General features: G+C 38.7%; 1 protein-coding gene across 3 annotated transcripts in view; it reads left to right on the top strand.

The window, feature by feature from the left end:
* The window catches only part of Plgrkt (plasminogen receptor with a C-terminal lysine), a 59,496-nt gene that overhangs the window by 537 nt on the left and 34,712 nt on the right, over positions 1-24,247 (top strand). The window contains exons 1-3 of one of the 3 annotated variants that reach the window (XM_063250746.1): positions 748-900; positions 1,868-1,964; positions 3,787-3,873. Coding sequence is in view for 2 of the 3 variants with exons in the window: in XM_063250735.1 (XP_063106805.1) it covers positions 3,793-3,873 (81 nt within the window). In the remaining variant the exon portion in view is untranslated. Of the gene's footprint in view, positions 1-747; positions 901-1,867; positions 1,965-3,786; positions 3,874-24,247 lie in introns of those variants that run through there. The other 2 variants (XM_003472187.5, XM_063250735.1) reach the window with 2 other exon arrangements.

Below are 24,247 nucleotides of genomic sequence, written 5' to 3'. Positions count from 1 at the left end.
TGCCTTAAAATAGTCCAGTTCCATATGGTTTTGCTCCTGGCAACACACTTGCTCTCACAGTTGGAAATGGGAATGCTGCTGCAATTTCTCCACTCAGTCATTCAACAAAAATTGTTTGAAGTACGGAATGCAAGGCCCAAGATACTAAGGAATGGGGCTGAGAACATGAAGACAAGCCTAGGAGGTTGGTGCGGTGATCATTCACATGCTGAACCTGAAAAGAAGTTAAAAATCTTTTCCACTAACATAGTGGGTAACCATATGGAGGTGGGAACCACCCCTATGGAACCTCTCAAGGCCAGAGATTGGTGAAGTCCATGCTATTGTCCCAAAACATTTAGTGACAAAAGTCAGAATGCAATAGTTTCTCAAGTATTCTCTCAGTGATGTTGGGAAGAAGTTTCGGTTTACTTAACATAGAAATTGCTGGCAGGAATGAAAAGAAATGAACACCCCTCAGTTTCCAGAGTCTATTCAAAAGAGAATTAATAATTCTGGTCAAATCTGTTCTTTGCTTCCTATCTTACCTTTTTGCCACTCTCTTGATGGCAGTTTTACAGCATAGAAGACAGGCTGTTAATTAAGATTTCTATTCTGCTTCCTCTGCCTCTCTCAAAATCGCATCCCTGAGTCCTTGAAGTTTTGAATTTGCAGCTTTGATCAGCACCTCCTACCAGGGCCCCTGGCCTAGGAGTCACCGGGCTTCTGCTGAGAATTTGAATAGAGCCTTTCCGGCAGCTGACAGCCCCGCTGATTGGCTGAGGACTGTAACAACTGTCATGGCTAACCAATCCCGAGGCTCTGAGGGAAAGCCCTGCTCTCTGTGGTAATTCCCGGAAACCCAGGCCTGGAGGTCTCTGCAGCGTTCGCAAAGGTCTTGTGTCCTTGTCTCAATGCTAGGTGAGTGCGAGTGGCAGGCGGGTGAGGACCTAAGGTCTGCACCGCTGACGCAGGCGCGAGTCCGCGACCTGGGCTCTAGAAGCCGGCTCCAGTGTTCTCTGGTGCTGGTAGGCATTGTCAAGCTCCTTTCAGAGCCTATTGTCTACAGAGACTCGTGGTCTTTGTAGTTATCATGGAGTTGAGAAAAGTTGGCCCCTTAAAACTCAGTACCCCACTGGGGGAATACCTTAATTAAAGAAACTGGGTCCAGAGTGAGGGAGTGGGGATAATTATGGAAAATCTCCCAAAATTCTGTGCAGGCGTAGATAGCATCAAAGGTTTATTAGACATGATTGTGATTAGACAATCAGAAATAAATTCAGGTAATGTGTTATTTGATTGGGAAATAAGATATCGCAGGGATTTGTATGACAAAACTCATGGAATTTTTCAGTCTCTCTTTCCACCTAGCCTCCGCCCACCAACCAGGTCACAGGGGTGTCTGGGATTTGTAAGGACCCTCTTCTGAGAAATATACCTTTCTAAAGGGTTCTGTAGCAAAACCAGGAAAAGCTGTAGCACTCCATACCTCTCTCAAGGTTTCACAAACAAACAGGAAAAATGAATGCGGAATGCACATAAATTAACATTCTCAGCCCTCTCAAACATACTGACACCTTAATTGTGTAGATACCAAAAGAGGTTATTCATGATATAAGGTGTTGCATTTCTGACACACTTGCCTTATACAAAAATGAGTGAAATCAGTTATTCCTATTGCAAAGTCACTCTTGCTCATTTTCTGGTGAATATTCTGTGTGTAAAAGAGAAAGTTAGTTTTGAACACCATAAGGAATAATCCCAGGTTTTGGAAAATGGCTTTGTGAGGGTTAGGAAAGGAGAAGAGGTTGAAAACACTGAATTCAGTCACAGGTAAAGTTCATAAGGTGTGGTAGGTATACTCATTTTCAGATGTGGTCTCCCACAGGGAAGTTTTTCCTGCTTGGCTTCGACCTTTAACCCTTCCACCAGGGAGTGTCCCCTAACACATCCAAACAACAAGACAGAAAGGCCCAAGAAAAAAGGTAAGTCTAATTTCTAACTTTCCAGAGTTTCTGCTCTGTAGATAATTGAATAAGGACTGTCTTTCCATTTGAGGGGAGATTCCAATAGGAACTTCTAACGGACATAGATCTTTGATGTATACAGTGTGTTCCTGGAGACAAGAGGACAGTTTTTTCCCTTATAAACACTTGCAGCAGACGTAAAGAATTCAATCATATACTCATATACGTAAAAGACCAATAAGGAACAGTAAATTACTGAGCTAAATTTTTTCTTGTACTATATCACTCCTGTTTTGTGCAAACATTTGTGAAAAGTAGACACTGAAAATTGTCAAGATGGATAATATATTGCTCCTGCCTTCAGGCAAGTTCTGGTCTGCTGCTGTAGAGAATTTATATGGGGCTATCTAAACTTGAAAAAAGGAGGGAACTGTTAGATCTTCCCACTCTCAGTTGTGGGACACACTGTCTCTGTCTCAAGGTCAGAGGCAGAAGGGGAAGGGCTTGCCACAGAACACTTGTCCTGGCTATAAAGCATTAAAACTATCCACTCTAATGTGACATTCCACAACCATATTCAACAGCCTACTAAAGAGAAAGATATCAGTAAAATTGTTGAGGGAGGTAGAGAGAAGCTGTGACTTTCCTCTATGTTTTGCAGTTTTCTGAAAGTAAAATCAAGAACTAAATATTTTCTGTATCAACCCAATTCGGCAGAATAAGAACTGAAGTTCTGGCCCACTTAGATGAACTAAGATGATAAAATAGACAATATAGACAGCCCATAATTTTCAGAATAGTTCAACTTACATTTTTTGGCTTTACAATGGTGCAAATAAATATGTATCTAAAAGAAACCATAGTTTGAATTTTTATCTATTCCTGGGCTAGCAATACAGAACAACCATTTCAATTTTCATTTTCAGAACAGTATTTAATAAATTACATGAGATATTCAATATTTTATAATGAAATGGGATTTGTATAGACGAATATTTCCAAATGCCAGCAAAATGTTTTATGTTGAAAGTAAACTAAGACATGATGTTCAGTGAGTTAAATGCATAAATGCATTTTTCAACTTAACACTATTACCAACTCAGGGTACGTTTACTAGAATGTAACGTTGTAAGTAGAGAATCAATTATACAATGCAGTCATTTTATGTATTTATTTTTGGTTGTGGGAACTGAACTCAGGATATTGTGCTTGCCAGGCAGGCACTGTGCTGTTGAGCTAAATTCCTGGCCCTATAATGCAACCATTTAAAAAAGTACATTTCTGAGGACACTGAAATATCTTTATGTAGTCTCCATTTTGAGAATTTCAGCAGATGAAGCTGGAAGAGGATAGCTTAGGAAGTCAGCAATAAGTGGATAGAAATAAGCAGGATGTAGCAAAGGGACAGAGTTACAATATGACTATGGAAAGAAGACTGACATACTAAACTTGAGACACCTAAATCTTCTAAAATACAAATGCAAGGAGCACAGAGAAATCTTTCCCTAAGATGTGCAAGGCATCTTCTAAATCACCCTTCTTCAGATACAAGTTTTATTGTTCACCTTTATAGAAGGAGATGAAAGATGGTATCCATGCTGTTCTTAAGCTTTATAGTAGGAAGAAAATTCAAGAAACATGGTATCATTCACTGATAGGGCAGGGAGATCATCCAGTTCGGTCAGCTGGCTTTAGCAGAGTAAATCATAGCCAGGCTGGTTAAGTATGCCTAAGGTATGACAACTAGTTAGAATTCATACTGTGTGTCTACATCAGAAAGTCTTTTCCCTAAGATGTATATAATATATTGTTTTAAATCTCCTTTTTCAAAATATATTAGGTCAAGATGGGGTTTATGTTGTCAAAATCTATGAATGAAAACATGAAAAATCAACAGGAATTCATGCTTATGAATGCTCGACTTCAGGTATGTTTTAAAATAATTAAGCTATTATATTGTTGCCATGGCTAAAGTTCTGTCACATATTTCTCAACAGTATGTTGTCTCATGCACACCTCTATGCCTACTCTTCCCCAAATGATTTTGAAGCACTACTCTTGAAGACTAGATGACATTGATTACTAATTATTTAGTGGATGGCCTTGAGTATGCAGTCCAGATACTTGTGTCAAAATTTCTGTACCTAAAGAAAGAATTGTTTAGAATGTATATAGACAGAATTATGTCCCCCAGGATATAGGTACTTGTCTTAATTCCCAGGACCTGTGAATATCTTACTAGTATGTTACCTTACATGGAAAAAGGGACAGAGACTTTACAATGTGATCACTTAAGGAGTTTCAGATGGGGAGATTATTCTGGATTATCCAGGTGACTCAACTGCAATTATAAAAAGTTTTTATATGATAAAGAGTAAATAAAGGAGAGAGAGAGAGAAGAAGAAAGGGAAAAATGGAGGAAGAGAGAGAGACACAGAGAGATTAATGGATCATTTGCTTTGAAGATGCTGCTCCTCTGGCTTTGAAGATAGGACATAAGCAAAAGAATTCAGGTCCTTTCAGAAGCCAGAAATGGCAAGGGAACAGACACTCTTTGGTGACCTCCAGGGGGATACAGTCCTATAGCCCATTTTAGACATTAGCCACAGAACTGTAAGATAGTATATATATATTATTTTAAATCATTAAATTCTTTATAATTTATTACATCAGCAGTAGAAAACTAATACAGATTATGAAAACTTGACATTCGATTATACAGTGGATGGATATAAAAGATCAAAGCACACTAGACTGTCAAAATGCCTAAGATTAGTTGTCAAAAGTGTTAAAATATTTCAGATAAAATTAAAGTGTTAAAGTCTGACTCAAATTATTTTCCTAAAATTTCAGATAAAGATCTCTAGGTTTCTGTAGTCCATTATATCCTGGAGTAGAAGGTCCTACCATTAGGCAGTATAGCTCATATTTAGAAATGAAGAGTAAAGCCAGAATGCCTAGAATTGAATCCAATTCCACTCCTGACTAATTTTGTGATCTGTTCTTCAGTCTCTTGATCTAACCACTAGAGATAATAGAATACTCTTCAGAAGGATATTTTAAGGACTAAAGATACATATTATTATACAGAACAATGACTTCAGTTTTCAGAAAAATGCCTTTTACTCTATATTAGATATTGCCTTTATTACTGCTATTAAGTAGCAGTAAGACAAAAATGTCCTTTGAAATGCAAAGATTCCTTTCAGGATAGTGGAACAATTGAAAAGATGGATAACTGAGTCATTGTAACAGAGCAAAGTGATTTAGGGGAGACCAAATATTAGGGTATAGGACTCAGCCATGTATGTCAGATACTTAGAGTAACCTTGTCAAAGACCTTTAGAAATTATAGCCCCCATGATGTCAGGGTCTGTGAAGGCTTGGAGATTTTACTCTACTTGAAAGCTGATGGGTTAGTCTGTTGCAGAGGACCAGAGGTGCCTAAATCAGAGACATAGGACCTTATTATGGAACAACAAGCAGCATGATGCTAGTGTCAATTCTCCTTGATCCCCTAGGCCTGTAGAGGTGGTAGAGAAGAGCACAGACTTAAATGGGTTCTGTTAACCAAATGGATTTGTGTCACACTGAACTTAAAAAATCTACTACTTTTATAATGAGACAAGGGCAAGGGAGGAAGAAGGAGAAGGAGACAAGGATCTGTGTTACCTCATTCTTTCATCACAAAAGCACAAGTAAAGAATGGCCTGCATAAAGAGCAGTTGGGTCTGGCTTTCTTGACCTGCCCAGCAAAAAACATGCAGGGACACTCACGGTTCACAGTGATAACATGATTGACCAGAGGCCTGAGAACAGTTTTGGGTTTTATACATTAATTCCAGTAGCTAGGTTTTACACAGCTGCAGTGGCCATCAGTTTGTATATTACCTGAACTAACAGTGAACTAGGTAGGCCCAGGCATTTAGGGGAATATCTATGAATCTAGGATCCTGCTGAGCCAGTAGCCTTGTCTCAGTTGGCAGAGTAGGGGATAAAATATTCCCCATAAGGGTTGCTACTACTCTTTTATACAAAAACTAAAATGACCCTCAGGCATGGTCAGGCCAGCCTATCTTCAAGTACATTTTTTTAATTTTACCAGCAAATTGGCCCTTCCCTTGTAGTTGGCATGTCCTAGCTGTTGCATGACATAAGAAGGATGTCAGGCCTGGGACTCATAAGGCGTCCATGGGAGAATTCCTCATCTATAGCAAGAGCTCGGCAACATGTCAACTGCTTTCCCTTTTTGAAAGGGATATGTTGCAGAATGAATTCTATCCCCTCACAATTTGTAGGCTGAAATCCTAATCCTACTAACAAGAATGCAATTATTTGGAGATAGAATCTTTATAGAAGTAACCAAATTAAATGAGTCATTAAGGTGGACCCTAATATGATATGAATGGTGGCCTCCTAAGAGGAAATTTAGACAGAGACATGGATAAGGAGAGAATGCCATCAGAATGTGGAGGCAGTCATCTGTAAGCCAAGAAATGAGGACTGGAACAGAAGTTTCCCTTATAACCTCAAAGGAACCAACCTTGATTTTGGGTTTCTAGCCTCCAGCACAGAGACAATAGAATTCTATTGCTTAAATCAGTCAGTTTGTGGTCCCTTGTTTTGACAGCCCTCGCAAACATACAGGGAGAATTCAGTGCCCTTGTCCAGCAGGTGGTGTTACTGTATTGAGCAAACAGCCTTACTGAAGGTCAAATGTAGTTTTCCCTTTTTCTCTCTGGGAATTTGTAACGTTTCCAGAAGATCACCGGGGAGGGGATCAAGGACTTCATGAATGGGAAAGATGCTCTAGTCACTTTGAGTTTTACAATACAAGTATGCAACGTATCAATTTCATTATACATTTACATATGCAAAAAGTGGGATAAAGAGTGTGTGGGCATACCTAACAATATCTTCCCTTCCTAATTTCCCTTCCCTTCTCACTGAGAACTTTACACAAGCACTGTCATTTGATGCAGGTGCCTTTTTGCTGTTGTTGTTGTTGTTCCTCTTCAGAACACCCACCAGAGTTTAATGTATGTTCTTTAGGGACTGTAATGTTGTTTTAGGGGATAATGCGGTCTCCCAGCTGGAGAAGGAATACAATAGATCACAGAAGACTTTTTGTCTTTTGATTCCTCATCCAAGAATGACCTGCTTCCTCACCTTGTGCCTCTAGCCTCAGGAGAGCACTGCTGCTAAGGAGAATCATTCATTTAGCCTTCCCTAGTGCCACAATACTGCTCTGTAGTCCTTCGTAGCCTGGGTCACTTTGGTGCTTCAGGCATCCTCTCTCAATGGGACCAAGTAGACCTTGATACCTGCACCCAACAGAGCCATAAATGTTCAAGTCCTTCTTCAAAGTTCTCAAAGGCATCCTCTTTTCTCCTCAAAATAACCTGAAGTTGGGGAGAAGGGAGGGAGAGAGCTCTTGGGAGGAAGGAAAAGCATCTATCTTGTTGCTAGTAAACCAGGCTTGGTGTTTCAAATGGCCTTCTGCTTCTGGACTCAACCAATAAATTTCTAATGCTTTCAGTCTATCCAAAATTCTTTACCTTTCTTGCTGACATCATTTATTTCTGCTGTTTCCTATACTCATGGACTCAGCAGCTACAGTCATGTCACATTACCTTTGACTAAAACATGGGGTTGCTGTGATAACATTTTTCCTTGCTCCCACCCTGGAGAATGTGCTATAACCAAAACACCACTCGAGACACTTGTTTTAACCATTTCATTAACTTGTGGCTGAACTCCACTTAATATTTAGGACAGGAGGGGCCTCATTTCATCCTCGCACTCTCACCACCATCTGCCTGATAGCATTTACTACCTGATCTCAGCGAGTTTCCTCTACCCTCTAACCTAACCCCAGAGCTTTTCTTTTCCAGAAAGGCACGCCTCTAACATGATTTCCTTCTTGTGGCCCAAACAGTCAGGCCTTGTGAAACATCTGGATTTCTAATGTATTTGTAAATAACAAGTTAGCTCATTACTATTTCTCAGATTCTGGCAAAGACTGTTATCCACAGCAGAACTATCAGCACATGTGTGATGTTAGCATCAATTTTCCATGTACTCCCTGTCCCCCAGCAGGATGCAGATGAGCCTAGCTGGATACTGAGATGGATGCAGTAGGTTTATGACATAGCTGAGAAACACTGAGTTCACAGAACTACAACTTTTACTGTGCGCAGAGAGCAAACCTGCTTTTTGCCTAGAAGGAGATGCAATTTCAAGGTTGTTGAACACAGCTGTGGGAAACTGCCCATGTGTCACTGATTTTGTGTGTTCTTATACTCTCCACTAGAAGAATTAGACACATGCACAATAATATAGGAAGAAAGTGTTTTCTAATCTCATGCTCAAGTACAGGGGAAAAGTTCTCAGGAGACAGAAACCCCAGGTTGACTCAAACAAAAGGAGAGGAAAGGGCAGTTTTATAGCGTTCTGAAGATAGTCAGTGTCTTTTGACACTTTTGCCAGGAGAGATGAAATTCCACTTGCACTTCATTATGCCAGGCATGCCTCCACCATCTTCACCAAAGGTAGGCATTTTACTATGACAATGAAGCAGCAATAACTGTGAAGTTACTATAGTGACGATTCTACAAGTGTTTTTGCCCCTCACCATTGCGGGGAAAACCCCTAGCATTGTTCTAACGTAAGGCAAGTTGTTTTTCTGTCTTAGGTCTGATTGATAGCTAAGTTAACTGCTTTATTTTTCTTACTCTCCACTTCCTGGTATGCCGACTGACCACGTAGTCACTGAACATTGATCTAATTCCTCAATCTCCTATCCCCCATAGACCTGCAGGTGTTAGCAACTGTGTTACATGGTATGAACAGCTGGGTTGGACCCCTGCTCTACACAACAAAATTGTGCAGGAATGCTCAGGAGCCATGGAGGACTGACTTTCCCAGTGCATATGCTAAGATGACTAGTTTTTTTTTCTTGTTGATCAGGATCTATTTTATAATTTATCTTTTCACTTCAATGAAGTTCTACCTTTTTATTTTCTTTTTGATTAAAAACAAAAGCATCACAACTTAACAATTCCTTATTTTTGTTTTTTCTTTCATGGAAAAGGACTAAAATTAGACATTCAGCTACACCTCTTATAGCACTGGCTAGATTTTCAGTCCTGATTCTACAATTGGTTCATGCAGGGCTCTATGACATTTTGGCCCTGCCCTAGTCCAGTTGGATCCTTTATGGTTGGATGTGGGTGTTGTTACTTAAAGATGTCCAGCACATTGTAATGCCTGGCCTAGGCCAAGAAACTTTATCCTTTCCTTCTTTTTCTGGTGCTACACAATTGTAATTGGTGAGTGGTAGTGATTGGGAGTGGGACCAAATAAGTTTTCAGTTAACAGTAAATTAATCATGAATCACTAAAGTTAAGTCAATCAATTCTTATAAAGGGCCTACAATCAAAAAGTTTTTTTTTTTTTTTAAGATGGAAGAGACTCAGACTATTGGCTATAATGATATTTTCACATCATCAAGGTTTAGTTTCCCAGTAGAAATTGCCTTCCAGCCTCTGTTACTGAAGATAGTGAAGGGAAGCTGCAAAAATGAAGGTTTCTTAGAGAACCACTTACTGGCAGATCTAACTAACTTTATACCACTTGAATGTCTGGAGAAGCATTTTGATATCATAAAATAGGATAGAAACTGGAAGCACAGAGAACAGATTCCATAGGTCTGTGCTAGGCTACCGAGTTATGTGGGCAAAGCAGCTGTGGTTGATGTGAAGATTAGTTGGGCAGTAAATGTTTATTCATTGTTTGCTCTGTTCAGGCAACAAACTGATCAAGAAACAAAACACACAATAGTAGGGCATGGTGGCACATGCTTATCATCCCAGCCTCTGATGCAGGATTGAAGGCTTAAGGACAGACTGGGCAATTTAGTGACATAGCAAGACCCTTATTAAAATTCACAAAATCGGGGTGGAGTTGGGGCCCCGGTGATGCAGCTCAGTGCAGAGGCTGCCCTGGATTCATTCCCCAGTATGGAAACAAAAAACACACATACGAATAATAATTTGAATTTATTCATAGTGAAAAAAATGAAGGCAGAATGTGTAGGTTCTCTCAGTTTTCAAATAAATAAAAGATACAGTGTGGTCCAAATAAACACTTGCAGAGATATACCAGGAGATTTTCCTGAGACATCACAACATTCATTTGTCCATGCATATAAATTTGTATGGAGTGCCTATTATATGCCAGATGAATTTGGAGGCGCTTTGGTAAATGGCAAATGATTTCTGTTTTCTAGGAATTCATGCTCTTAAGTAGTGTAGAGATGAAGTGTCAACCAACAATTTCAATATTGAATTAAGAAATAAGAATTCATATAGAGTTAGTGGCTGGCTTACAATGTCTTAATGCTAGAAGTTATGGAGCAACATTTCTACTTTTTAGAGTAAGACCCCTAAACTTAAACAAAATTGTGCATACATGCTGATAAAAATCCAAACATGCAGATATTTAGAAAATACGTCAGCTATGTGTTATTGAAAAACTTAATTGAAGATATGATCACATCAGTTCATAAAGAAACATTAAGACCTACAAAATCTAACTTGCTAATATGCATGTTAAAGAGAGGAAAATGTATAACCTTTAACGTTTTAGTAGTCTCATTTCCTGTGTCTTGACTTTTTTTCCCTTTTTTGTTATAATTTACTTGAAGGCAAATTTCAATTAATCTATAAATATTTGAGTATAAACTTCTAACAGGTGTGGATATAACTATAGTTAAATTAGCAATAATTCCTATCATATAACATCTCTTCTCATTTGCCTTATATATACCTTTTAACAGTTGGTTTATGGGCTGGGAATTTAGCTCAGCGGCATAAGCGCCTGCCTTGGAAACAGGCAGTCGTGAGTTCAATTCCTGGTACCGATAAAAAAAAGGAAAAAGACAAAAAAAAAACTTAAGAACTTACAGTTGGTTTGTAATCAGAATCCAAGCATGGTTTTCACACTATACTTAGTTATTAGGACTCCCAGGTGTTTCTTAATTTGTGGCAACAACCTTTTGAGCCTGTTATACATTCATTTGTTGAAGAAACCAAGTCATTTGTTCAACAGACTGTTCCATAGATGGGATTTGGTGAACTGCTTCCTGGCATTATTACTGAAAATATTTTGGGTTTTGTTGTTGTTGTTGTTCCTATAAACTGGTATAATCTAGAAGTTTGATTTGACTCAGGTTCGTTTTTTTTTTTTTTTTTCAAAGCCAGAATTCTTTGTAAGTGGTACTGTATTCTTCCTAAATGCATCAAATTATGAGGAACATAAGATCTGGTTGTCTTACTTTCAATGATGTCAACTGACCCTAGAATTATAAATTCCACATCAATCTGTTGCCTTATGGATTTACTATTCATTCATCCATTGCAGCCTTTTACTTCTTCAGGCCTTAACAAAAATAGTGATTTAAGAAGATTCTCTCTTTCTGCATTTATTAGCTGGAAGTTTAATAAGAACTTCCCTTACTAACTACTTTATTATCAGGAAGTACAGATTATACAGGAAACAGATAATAAATGCTTCTCTCTCTTAATTTAGAAATTTTTTGTAACAGCAAATTAATGCCATAGCAATATCCAAAGATAATCAGTTTTTTGTTTGTATATTATGACTATAAATTTTTGGTGAGTTTTAATCAGTTGTAGTCATCATTGCTTTTGATCCCCAAATTGACCTTTTTCAACTTGACTTCTATGTCCTTTGGGTAAGACCCAGATAATTCTTCATCATGGGCAAGTTGTTTAACCTGTCTATGTCTCTTTTCCCATATTTAAACATATACCTTAATAATTATTACACTCTGTAAAGTTGCTCTGAAGATTAAATGAGATAACTCATATATAGGAATTTAACACACACAAAAAAATCTGCCCTGTGTAAGCATCCAGTAAAGCCAGTAATGTGAGCAAAACTTTTCTTCCTGGCAGTGCCATTTATTTATTCATCATATTTATGGAGTCCCTTCCCTATACAAACTGTACTTTAGATGAGAGATATAATAGTGAAGAAGGCTGAGGAAGTCCCTTCCTCAAGAGTTTACACTCCAGCAGGGACACAGGCAACAATACCTAGCCATGGTGTATTAGCAGTGATGAGTTCTGAGAGGGGTAATGGCAGGGGTATGTGGGTGGGTGGGGAGATGCCTTTTATGGCAGAATGGATAGTGAGGGCCTCTTCAGCAGGGTCTGGAGGGAACTGAAAACATGAGCTATTCAGAAGTTGGGAATGACAGGTTGAGACAGAAGGAAATTATAGGCAGAGATAGAGGGGAGACAACCTGGGAGTTGGAAGAACAACTCTCCAGAGGCTGGTGTGGTCAGAGTTCTGGAAGGCTTGAGGGAGTAGAGGGAGACAAGAACAGAGGCCATACAGGCATTGTACTCATCATAAGTGTTCCTGAAATACATTCTCAGTGACATGGGAAACCATTACAGGGTTTTGTGCAGAGGAGTAACAATTTAGTGACATAGCTGATGGATTTGCAACATAAAATATAAAGTGTGCTCAATAAATGCTTTTACAAATACATAAAAATAAGAACAGTAAACAACTATTATGAGATTACTTAAAAGTTGCTTAAATCTCTATAACCCCCATGTCTGTCCTTTTTTTGCCTTCCCATTTTTTTAAAGGAGGAAGCTGTGTTCTCAGGAAAGCAAATGGCGTAGTGTGTATTTTGTAGAGAGACTTGTGGTGACAAAGAACCCAAAATGCAGAATAGGTGGTAATGACGAGGAGAAAGCAGCCAAAACCCCCTTCGGTGGCTAAGAGATGCAGCAGTAGGTGGAAGTTGCCTCAGGGCCTAGAAGTGTCAGGGGACTTAACTAGCACATGCGTGATATACTGAAAAGGGACAGAGTGATCATGAGATCACTGAGGACAGTGGGGTGCCATCCAATTCCTGTGGATTCCCAATAATCTTCACCTTTTCCTCCATGTTCCCCGCTGCCACTATCTGCTTTTGTGTCTCTTGTGTCCCTCACCCACCATCATTCAAGATTTATTTTCTTTTTAAATTTCTGGCTAAGTACACCATATGAAATTCATTATTCTAAAATGTACAATTCAGTAACACTTGGTAGATTTACAGTATCATGCAATCATCGTCACTATTTAATTCCACGGATGAGTGTCATCTCCTACCTCCGAAGGGGACCCTAACCCTGTTAAGCAGCCACTTCCAAACTCTCTTCCTCACCTATTATTCTATTTTCTGTTTCTGGATTTGTCTCCATTGATGTTTTGTGTAAATGGAGTAATATAATACGTCATCTTTTATGTCTAGTTTCTTTCATTTAATTATCTTTTCAAGCTTCATTCACACTGTAGCATGTAGCAGCACTTTACTCTTATGAATGAATAGGATTTCACTGAATGAATATATCACATTTTGTTTATTTACTGATCTGGATATCCATCTTGGTGGGTATTTGGGTTCTTTCCACCATTTGGTTATTGTGAATGATACTGCTATTAACATTCTTGCAAAAGCTTTTGCTTGAACACTTGTTTTCGGTTCTTTGGGTATATACCGAGGAATGGAATTGCTGAGTCATAGCGAAATTTTATACTTAACCTACCAAGGAATCACCAAATTGTTTCTGCAATGGTGGTCAGTGCTGTGGAAAACATTTTCCTTTGTGTGTAATAGGAAATTCAGAGACACTGGAATGAGAAACACTTGGGCTTGACCCTGACTCCATCACCCCATCACTGGTTGAATGATCCTGCATAAATGACAAGGCTTCATCAGTAAGGGGAGAAGGATACCCAAGTGCTACATCATATAGCATAGTTTCTTATCTGCTCCCTTCTTTCTAATTTGCTCATCATTATAACTTCATTCTTTTTTCCCTTTAATAATCTCTCTCTCTTTTTCTCTCTCTCTCTCTCTTTCTTCTTCTTTTTTTTTCCTTTTGTATCAGAAATCAAACTCTGGACCTTCTGCTTTCCAGGCAGGCACTTAGCTGCTCAGCTATATCCCTGACCCTCATTTTTCTGTTTTTCACTTTGTATCATTTTTTGTCCTTCACCTTCAATTCTGGGGTAGTCACAGTTAATCCAGGCAATGGGGCTGGAGGGTCAATTTGACTATCAGCCCACAGGTCTTTCACAGGGTCTCCAGATCTCAGTGAGCATGAAATGATAGGGAACACTGTGGATGTCCCCTCCAAAGTAATGGAAGACAGCCTTTCCAAAAGGTTCCAGTGACCTGACCTAAAAGACACAGGTGTATTCCAGTGTACCCATCTTGTACAAAAAGGAATGGTTGCTTCTTCATTCCCTTTTTACATATATTTCAGGATTCTTACAATTTTTTTCAGGAACTTTAAGAACAAGAAAGCCCTACTTTAAAGTGAGCTCAGTAAATAGCAGCTTGATTTGGGATATATATGTAATATTATAGAAGAATACGCAAATGTGAAAGTTACTGAGTATACACACTGAAGAACTAGAGTAACTAGGGGAAAATAATTCCTCTTATGAACCATGTATTTGAATCTGATCTTAAAAGTATGTTTTTAGTATAACCATTGCATAAAAATATTTTATTTCCATTTTTTTCTGTCCAGAGAGTTGAGGTCTATTCCAATACTTAGCATTTAGTTTACAACTATTTCCATTTTGTGTGTAACCATAATTTCTTTTAAAAAGTGGGTGATTTTAACATTTGTTGCCTACCTTGAATATTTTCTAAGATTCTTAAGACTGGTCCAAATCAGAACTCCAAAAACATTCTCTCCTGCTGATTCAAATTATAAGATCAGTTAGGTGACCATTTTATTGGTTATGATCTCTCAGTGGAAGCCATTTCCATTCCCTTCCCTTTCCTGCCCTCTGGCCAGGGGTCTGACCCTCAGGATTGCCCAAGTTCCCTTGCCTGTTTGTCAGTCTTTTCAGCCTAGTGAGAGGCACTAGCAGATCAAGGTGTGGGAAAACCACGAAGTTGGGTTAGGTACTCAGAGTTTCCGAAGACGCTATGACTGCTCCTTTTAGGCCCTGTCTCTTCCCTAACTCCCCCGTGCTTTGGGCTCTGTTAGCAATGTTTGCTCCCTGTCTCTGCTACACTACACACTGAGACTTCCTGTTATTGTCAGCCACTGATGCCTCATCAGCTTTTGTGGTTACCAAAACTTTGATCACAGTCAGTACATGGTCTCTTTATTAACTTCTTTTTAGTTAAACTGTTTTCAAGTTTAAGAGTGAGTGTACTCTCTATTTCCTGTTGATACCTTTCAGAGAAGATAATGGGTATGTTTACGTTTTTGTATAAACCATTACCTGAAATGTAGATGTTACCTTCCTTTTTTCATGAAAAATAAAAATGTGCATATTAAGAATACAAAAATGTAAAAAAAATTGTGGGAATTGAAGATTTAGTGTGATATAAAACTGCTTCAGTAAATACTAAACTTGTAATTTGGGGTCAGACATTGCTATAACTTGGAATTTTATTTAGTTCTTTTTTTATTCCTAGTTGGATGTGTACATTTAGTGTCCATGCTGAACATGGTGAAGAGACCTAGAACTCAGAGTTATACAAATTTGACCATAAAGCAGCTCTTTAATAAAATCAATGTCAGATATCAATATGGAGCCACAAGTTATATAACTGCAACTTATGTACATGTCTACAGAATAGGCTAAGCTAAATACGTTTTCCAACTAAAATTTTCTCCTATCATGTCACAATTAATAATATACATCAAACTACAGTAAATAATGCTGATTTGTTTCATGCAAGCATAGTACATACGGATCCCTAAGTAAAAGCCTCTGCTTAGAAAAATGATGAAATTTTCTTATTCATTTGTGAAGTTTATTCAGTGTACTGATTGATCTCAGTTCTAATCTTCCTGTGAGCATAAACCATAAAACTTTGTGGGCTAGAGAGGGACCATCTCAGCTTTCTACTGTAGATCTGCCTTATTCCAAATTCCCAGCAACAAACTAAAGTTTCAGTGTGCACAAATTAATATATTTTATAGAGCAACACAATCTAAAACAGTTTTCTCATTCTTTCTATATTTAAACTAGCTATTCTCTTAATTATTTTTGTCTTTGATAATCTCATTTGTTTCTGTTTCAAACTTATAATGTGATATTGATTGTACAAACTGGGTAAAGAATTATAATAATTTATACTAAAAATGATACACGTTTGCTTTTATTTTCAAAAATAATAATGGAGAAATAAAATTAAAAGACACAATTAAGAACAATAAAATTTTTTTGGCTTTCAAAAAACCTTATGTAATCAGTATGTACTACAGACATGTACTAATAAAAAATAAAGTCACAGTTATATATAGTAAAAAGTTTTTAAACTTGACTTTTAAAATCTTATAATTTTATCATCTATGACTTGGTTTCTGGGGCTTTCTCTTACACTTGTCTTTAAACTTAGAATTTACAAAGCAGTGTTCACAAAGTTTGAGTAAATATGTCAGAATTACATAATGCATTACCAAGTAGTGGAATTGAATATGCCAGCATTTTCACTTAAATTTTCTTATTAACATTTATTTTTTATTAACATTAAAGATAGAATCCTAAAAAGAATATTCTAAAACTGACTTAAATTTATTCTATGTTTGACATTCGGGCATTGACATTCTGGCAGCCCCTTACTGTTCTAAAGAGGACACAAAAGATGAAAGGACAAACTGAGTACTTTATAATATTTATATATTCTGAAATCAAGCTTAAGTAGTGCTTTTCATAGTAGAAGAAATATTGGGCTCATGTTCAGTAAACAAAAACTGTGTGTTCTCCTTATACCTATTTGGTAAATTGGTGATGTTTATTCTAGGTTTATTGATTTAGTTCAAATATTAACTTTAAACATGAACTAAAAATATGTAGATTTATTAGTATTTATTTTACTATAGTAATATAAATATATCGCTGAGGACCTGAACTTTTATTATACATAAAAATAAAAATTTGACTTTTAAATTATATTATCATGGCTCAGATAGCTATATCATAGAACAATCATCTCTAATTATGTGCCCCAAAATAAAAATATTAATTTGAGGTCATATTTATTTTGAGGAAATTTTGAATATGTGAAGACCACAAAGTTTGTTTGTTTGCTTCTATTCTCCATTTTGTTTTTCAAGCGAGGGTCTTGGTATATAGTATATCTGGCCCCCGACTTATGACCCTTCCTATTCCAGCCTCCTGAGTGCTGGGAGTATACTCATTTCTGGGCCCACACAATCTCAAAATTCTTAAACCTTACAGTGGAGGTTATGGCTCATGGTTTTTTCTCTTAAAACTCTATGTATAATGATGTACCTAAAACAGTAAGAGCTACTGTAATAGACCTTCTACCTTAGCGTTAGAAACTGAAGCCCACAGTCTTCTGGTAAGCTGTGCCTTGCATATATTATAATAAAAATCCAAACTGCCAGAAGATCTGTTTGGTGGTTATATATTTTAATTCAATATTCTGTTCATATTTTTAGCGTTCAAATATTTGCATATATAAAGGCTTTATGACACTAAACAGCAAAGGAAAATTGAATTAATTTTTTTCCATGAGTAAATTAAGTTCCTAATTGAGGTTAAATTTACATCATTGAATAAACAAATCTTTTTTTATTAGTACATTTTTGCAGTACATGATTATGATATAGGGGAATGAAACTCCCAACCTATTAGAGGTCCTAGTATGAGTTCGTGTTCTCTAAAATTGAAGAATGAGTTTGAGGAACAACAGAACTTAAGAGCAGAATATGTTTATTGAGAGAAAGAAAGCTTCTGACTTAGAGAGAGACAAAAGGGGTCCCGAATGGGTTGCCAAAGGCTGTCTTTTCTAGGGACTTTTAAAATCACAAATTGGGAAGTCAGTCACATAGCAACGGGTATGCTTAACAGCAGTGACTCTTTCTGTAGAGGTTTGGGATGGTGACTCCAGCCTTTCTCAGGGTGATAAGGACTATAAATCCTTGGGATGTTGGTGCATTTGCTTTGCCTTTTGTCTTGAGATCTGGCCCACAGCAGGAGGTGTTTATCACCTCCAAGGTTATAAGGTATCTGGACTTCTGCACTGGCTCCTTTGACGGCTCAGCCCTGTCTGAGAGCCTATAATATTTCTAACTAACTCAGCTGCCTGTAACAGTATCTGTGAGGAAGCTCTGAGAAAAGATTTTTTTCTGAGGTTTTTATCTGAGTAAAGCCATGTGCCACTTAACAGAATAATCAATGTGGTTGTTTCACATTTATCTTAATGTTACCAAAAGTTGTAACACAATAATTTTACTTGATGGCTATCATATGTATAGTTGCAACTAAAATATTTGCTTCTAGGTGACAGTTTACTCATAAGAAAAAACAAGAATCAAATTAAAATTAGGACTTTGGGTAAAATGGTGATTTTAGTATATTTAGAAGAAAAAATTCACATGAATCACTTAAAATTTACAAATATAAGAATAAAAATCATTTTTTAATCCCCCAACTTCCTCTAATAACAAAGTCCTTCATTTTGAAGGTATAAATTGTTTTAAAACTTGTAACAGTTAACAATCTAAAATGTGCTACCCAGACTTTATCCTTTCTTTTTAATTTTTTTTTTTTACTTTAAAGAGAATAAAACAAAAGAGAACAGAACAAAGCAAATCAGAACAGAACAATGCAAGCAACACAGCTCTTCACAACAAGACAACTGGATATCAACAGTAGCTACCATTGATAGAATTGTGGCACGGCTGAAAAGATAAGAAGTATGAAATATAAATGACCTTTATTTTAAGAATGCGGGGAGAGACCCCCCCCTGACCTTGTGGGGTCTGGCATTCTCCCTGGGGTCTGGGAATCTCTCTGCCAGACACATGGAGTGGGAGCATACATGTAGCTTAGGTTTGGGGGGGTGGAGCCTGAGGGGCATTAGGGATGTGCAGGTATCTCATTGGTATTCATTTTTGTGTCAGAGGTAAATTCCTAGGGGTGGGGAAGATCAAGCTCTTTGGTTCTGCCTCTAAGGCTTTATTGGCTACAGTGTCCTGTCTGGGCCAAAACCCTTTCATTCCCATCTTATGATTATTATTATTAGGAAAAAGGGTGGAGATTTCTTTTTTTTTACTGCTTCCTGCTGGAAAGGGCGCTGTACTGGGGTTTAGGGTAGTCGATGGGATGACAAGCCAGGACAACTTTATCACTGGTGAATGCCTGTATGTTAGACTGGAAAAACAAAGAGACAAGATGTATGAGGAGGCATGGCACTATCATATTTAAGGACCCAGGTGAGGTAGAAGGAAAGGTGCCTTTGATTTAGATATGTCATTTTATCAGGACCATGTTGAGATAGAAACATTTCCATGGTAAGGCAGAATTCTGAAAAATAAATGTGGGGTTAGGAGGAGTGAAGTTATGAGAGGTGATTACTCCCCCATCTGAAAGGGTAAAAGTTAAGAGGGTAGGTAGGTAAGGCTTGTCCCTGGTATGCATGACATAGGAGTCTTTAGGAAATACTGTTGAGAGTCCTGCTGTAAAAAGGATAAGAAATTGGAAACCAAATTGGATAACAAAACATGACAGCCTGAGAGTTGTGGCTGTGAGGCCTTGGTGAGATGGAGATGAGTAGGCAAAAGGATGGTTAGATCTAGGGCTGGAAGGGCACCACTTAGCCTGAGTGATGTGAAGCCAGGATGGCAGTCTAGCAACTTTGATCGCTGTTGAGGTTGCCAAGAATATCAGGTATGGGTCACTGTAACCTGGTTGTAGTCCTTGGAATGATTTGCTGTAACAGGACTTTAGTAAGTATATCAGCAGTTTTCCTGGTTGTGGGAAAGACTTTTATGTATCCTGAAAAAGTATAAACAAAGTGAGAAGACAAAAATTTATCTGTCAGTCTTGACCAGGGTTATGTCTGAGAAATTGGTAAGTAGGAAAGGAAGGGGGTGATATATATATATCCCTGAGGAGAGGTTTACTAGCGATAACAGGTGTAAGCTGTTGAGACCTCAGAGTCTGGGTCAGTCTGTATAAACACAAGGTAATAAAAAGGCATTTTTAAGATTTAGGACCGTACAGTGAGTGGTGGAGGGTTTGGCACCACTGGGTGGATTGGGAAGAAGCAGTCTGTAATCTACATGAAATAGGCCCTGTTTGTAAATGGCATAGGTTGGCCATCAATACCCCCTTATAGAGACTGAGGACTTAATATAGCAGCTTGAAAACTCAGGAAGAACTCTACATATATGGCCTCTATGTCCACAAATATAGAGAATGTTTTACCTGAGACTTTTAGTGGGACTTGGACTCTGAGACAGACACCTTAAAGGGGGCTATTGTTGGCCCTGAGCCCCGTCAGTCTTCAGCAGCAAGTTTAAACAGATCTGTCAGCGATGAATCTGGCAGTGTTGGCATTTCCTGTGAGGGCTGGAAGTTAGGATGGCTTACCCACTCTCTGGTGGCTAGGACAGTCCAGTAGCCCTGGGGTAAGATCTCAAAGGAACGCCAGGATGGGGCACTCTCTTGCCCAATGTCCTTCTGCTGCATTTGAGGCATGGTCCATGGCGGGGGGGGGGGACACAGGTAGCTCCACCTTGTGTTGGTTTACCTGTCTCAGAACTCTAAGTGTCACTGTTGTCTCTGTTGTTGAAAACATGAAAAGCCATATTAGGAGGTCTCTATGGAGTTTGAAGGTCAAGTTTTACCTTTTTGTTTTGGGATCTGGTCTATAGTAGAAGGTATCTGTAAAATTTAATTAAGTATGCAGGAGTCAAATACAATCAACAGGGTATTTATAATTTTAGTAATGGTTTCCCATAAGGAGAACAAGGTCTAGGGAACTTTAGGAACTGACATGTCATTTATGTTATATATATATAAGTATCTCTTTATATTAGTAAAATGTCTAATGCCATCTGATTTTTGGAGGATGGCCTGTTTAATTGATTTTTACCTTTTTATTTTGGAGAGAGATCAGCTATGGTGTCATTTAATATCAGTTGAAAATAGTTAATTATGGCTTGGTGGAAGGCTGAGCCAGGACAAGGCAGACAGGCTGGGAAAGGTTTAAGTTTGGCTTCTGCCACAGTGTTGGTTTTGTTGTTTTACATGTACCATATAACCCTTGTTTTGGAAAAGAGCTAATGGTTCTCAGCAAAAGGAATTTATAATTACCTCTTAATTTTAGTTGTTAAACATTTAGGAGATTGGTAACAGTACAGTATAATATAGGCAGTAAGCTTAATATAAAACATTAAATGGCTATGAAGCATGAGAATTTTAACATATGAATGCCAAAGAAATTTGTGAAACATCTCTAAGTGTATATCTGGATCTGAAAGAAAACATTTGTCATGGCTGGAACACAAGAAAAAGGCAGCAGAAACAATCTGAATCTTATATTTGAAAGCACGAACATACCATTAGATCAGCAATAATGAACTTTAGTTGAGGTATCTCATATAAGGCTATGGAGATTACTGAAGGCTTTAATTGATAAACAAGGCTGGTAAAATTACCAGGGGGCCAGTTTCCTATTTATCAGCCAAAGTCTTGTCTATTGCTGGTTTATTTAAACTAAATAAAGCTTGATTAAATGGTCTGAGAATGTAAAAAAAGGCTGGTGTGGACCAAGAAATAGCATCTCTGAGCCAAGCCGCTGAGCTGTTGGTCATCTGTGTTTGTGCTCAGAGCAGTGCTTGCATTTGGGGGGTTGGGGCTGGGACTGTTTGGGAGACACCTAGGGCTGGATGAAACTCTGAGAGTGGGCAGGGCACGCCCAGGGTGGGGGCAGTGCACACAGAGTGAGTGGGGCGAGCACCAGGGCGCGCAGCATGCGGGGCAGAGCCGGAATTGCTCTGAGGATGCATGCAGGGCAGGGGGGGAGCACGGAACTGGGTTTACAGCATGAAGCTGGGACTGCTTGCGGAGGTGCGGCGGGTAGCCAGGACCGACATGGAGCTGTGCCACCATGTGGAACTGGGACTGCTTGTGGGGCGCATGGAGTAGGGCACTGCATGAGAGCTGGACCCCACATGGAGCTGGAGCATGGCATGAGAGCTTAAAGCAGCAGTACCTCCCAACACTGTTTGGGTGCACCTCCCCCATCTTGGCAGGGAATGGGTCAGCGTGCAGGTGGAGGGGAGGGGAAACAGGGAGGAAAGCCATATTCTCAAAATAAAGGCTTAAAGATAGAGTTTTGTAAACTTGTCGTCAGTGTGATAAGCTATAATTAGGTATGGTTTTTTTTGGGGGGGGACAGGAAGTGGTCCCCAAGATAAAATCTGGTGTGAGGCCTGGCCCACAGAGTCACAGCCAGGTGAGGCAACGGACCGTGGTCTACTAAGTTTAAGTCGTCACTTGTACTTTATAGGCCGATCGGTATTTTGGTTTCAAAGCTTGTAATAATTGGCTGTCACCAATATATACGAGTGGATTTTTCGTGGATTTTAGTAATGGCTCTGCCCGTGAGAGCTTAAAAAGCTCTAAAGGACGTGAGTGTTTTTCAGTGTGGGGTCTGGCCCAGAAAAACTGTGCCTTGGGCTGTCTAAGGACGTGAGAGCGTCATGTGAATCCACAGAAGGGGGAGAAAACTCGCGTGGGGTCTGGCCCAGCGCCGAAGAATTTTTCGGAGTTTGCTCACCTGTGATAAATTGGGCCAGTGTTGTTTGCAAACCAGCAGGGACAAGTTTAACAGCTCTGAGTATTGAGAAGTGAGGAATTAATCCAGGATGCAGTCCGGTCTGCGAAAGGCAGGGGACTCAGACTGGCAGGGTCCCAGGAGTCTCTCGTCTGCTGTTCCCGGTCAGGGAACCATATGATAGAATTGTGGCATGGCTGAAAAGATAAATATGAAATATAAATGACCTTTATTTTAAGAATGTGGGGAGAGACCCCTCGACCCTCTGGGGTCTGGCATTCTCCCTGGGGTCTGGGAATCTCTCCGTCAGACACGTGGAGTGGGAGCATACATGTAGCTTAGGTTTGGGGGGGTGGAGCCTGAGGGGCATTAGGGATGTGCAGGTATCTCATTGATATTCATTTTGCGCTAGAGGCAAATTCCTAGGGGTGGGGAAGATCGAGCTCCTTGGTTCTGCCTGTAAGGCTTTACTGGCTACAGTGTCCTGTCTGGGCCAAAACCCTTTCAACCATAATGTCTCTTTTCTTTAAAATAACTGAGCAGATTTTATCCTTTCTAAGTCTCTTGGATCTAATCGAACCAAAATTCTGAAAATACTCATTCAAACTGAATCTAAATATTGTTTCACAAAAATCAAAGAACCACTCTGCTGGTTACTGTCTGATACTTCCCCACACCCCCAGGTCATTTCCCTTTCTTCTCTGCCCTAATCCCTGCATCTTATCCTCAACACTGCATTCCCTAGGCTCCTTGCCCTCTGGCTTTGGTTGGGTTCAGGGAATGGAGAGCATGAGCAGAAAGTGGGAAGATAATGACTTCAGACTGTGGTTCTAGCCTTGACAGTGGGCTCTTAACCACTGCATGTTTCGGGCCTGGTTGCTACCATAACTCCAGCCCTAGATGTCTTAGGTTAACAAGGTTTTCTCCCCTTTGATATTCTGGACAAGGAGTTTTAATGGCTTCCAGCCACTGTGAGCCCTTGAATGCCTTATTACTCTGTGTTACCTTAAACCCTGCCCACAGACCATGCAAAGTAACTTCATTAATTTCCTCTCAATTGCCTTTGTGGGAGTGTATTTTCTACTTTTTCTTGATCTTCCTCAAGTAAAATAATGGCACATTTATATTTTTGTTATAAATAATTCTAAAATGCATCTGTGTTTATCAAAATGTTATTGTTTTTTAAGTTCTAAGCTTCTCAGTTCTATTATTTTTTAAAAACTGGAAAAATTATCAGGAGCACAAAAATTGTGAATGCAAATTAAACTATAACCAGGCTTCTGGCAATTTATAAATTTAGTTTAAAGCTCTCAATCTGCGTAAGATATGTGCTAAAGTTATAGATCAAAATTATCAAAATTTCAAGTAGTCCTTTGCTGTAAGTCAAACTTATTTGATCTAAGGCAGTTGGTAATTTCATTTTTTAAAATTTCCTCTGGCTGCACATCTCAAATGAAATAATACATGTATATACTTACTAGAGAATAGACTTAGAATTCAGGCATGTTATATGGAATTTATAAAAAAAATCAGCTGCTTGTTTAAGAAAATTAATGTTCCCTTTTCAAATATATACAGCCACATGATAGTCATAGAACTACAATTTATGTATGTATCTAGAGAGTTACCTTTACTAAATATTGTC

Source organism: Cavia porcellus, unplaced genomic scaffold, assembly GCF_034190915.1.
Source record: "Cavia porcellus strain 051 isolate PalLab524CR breed Dunkin Hartley unplaced genomic scaffold, mCavPor4.1 scaffold_1, whole genome shotgun sequence".
NCBI lineage: Eukaryota > Metazoa > Chordata > Mammalia > Rodentia > Caviidae > Cavia > Cavia porcellus.
Note: the sequence above shows the minus strand (reverse complement) of the source record. Positions and strands in the feature narration are given on the sequence as shown.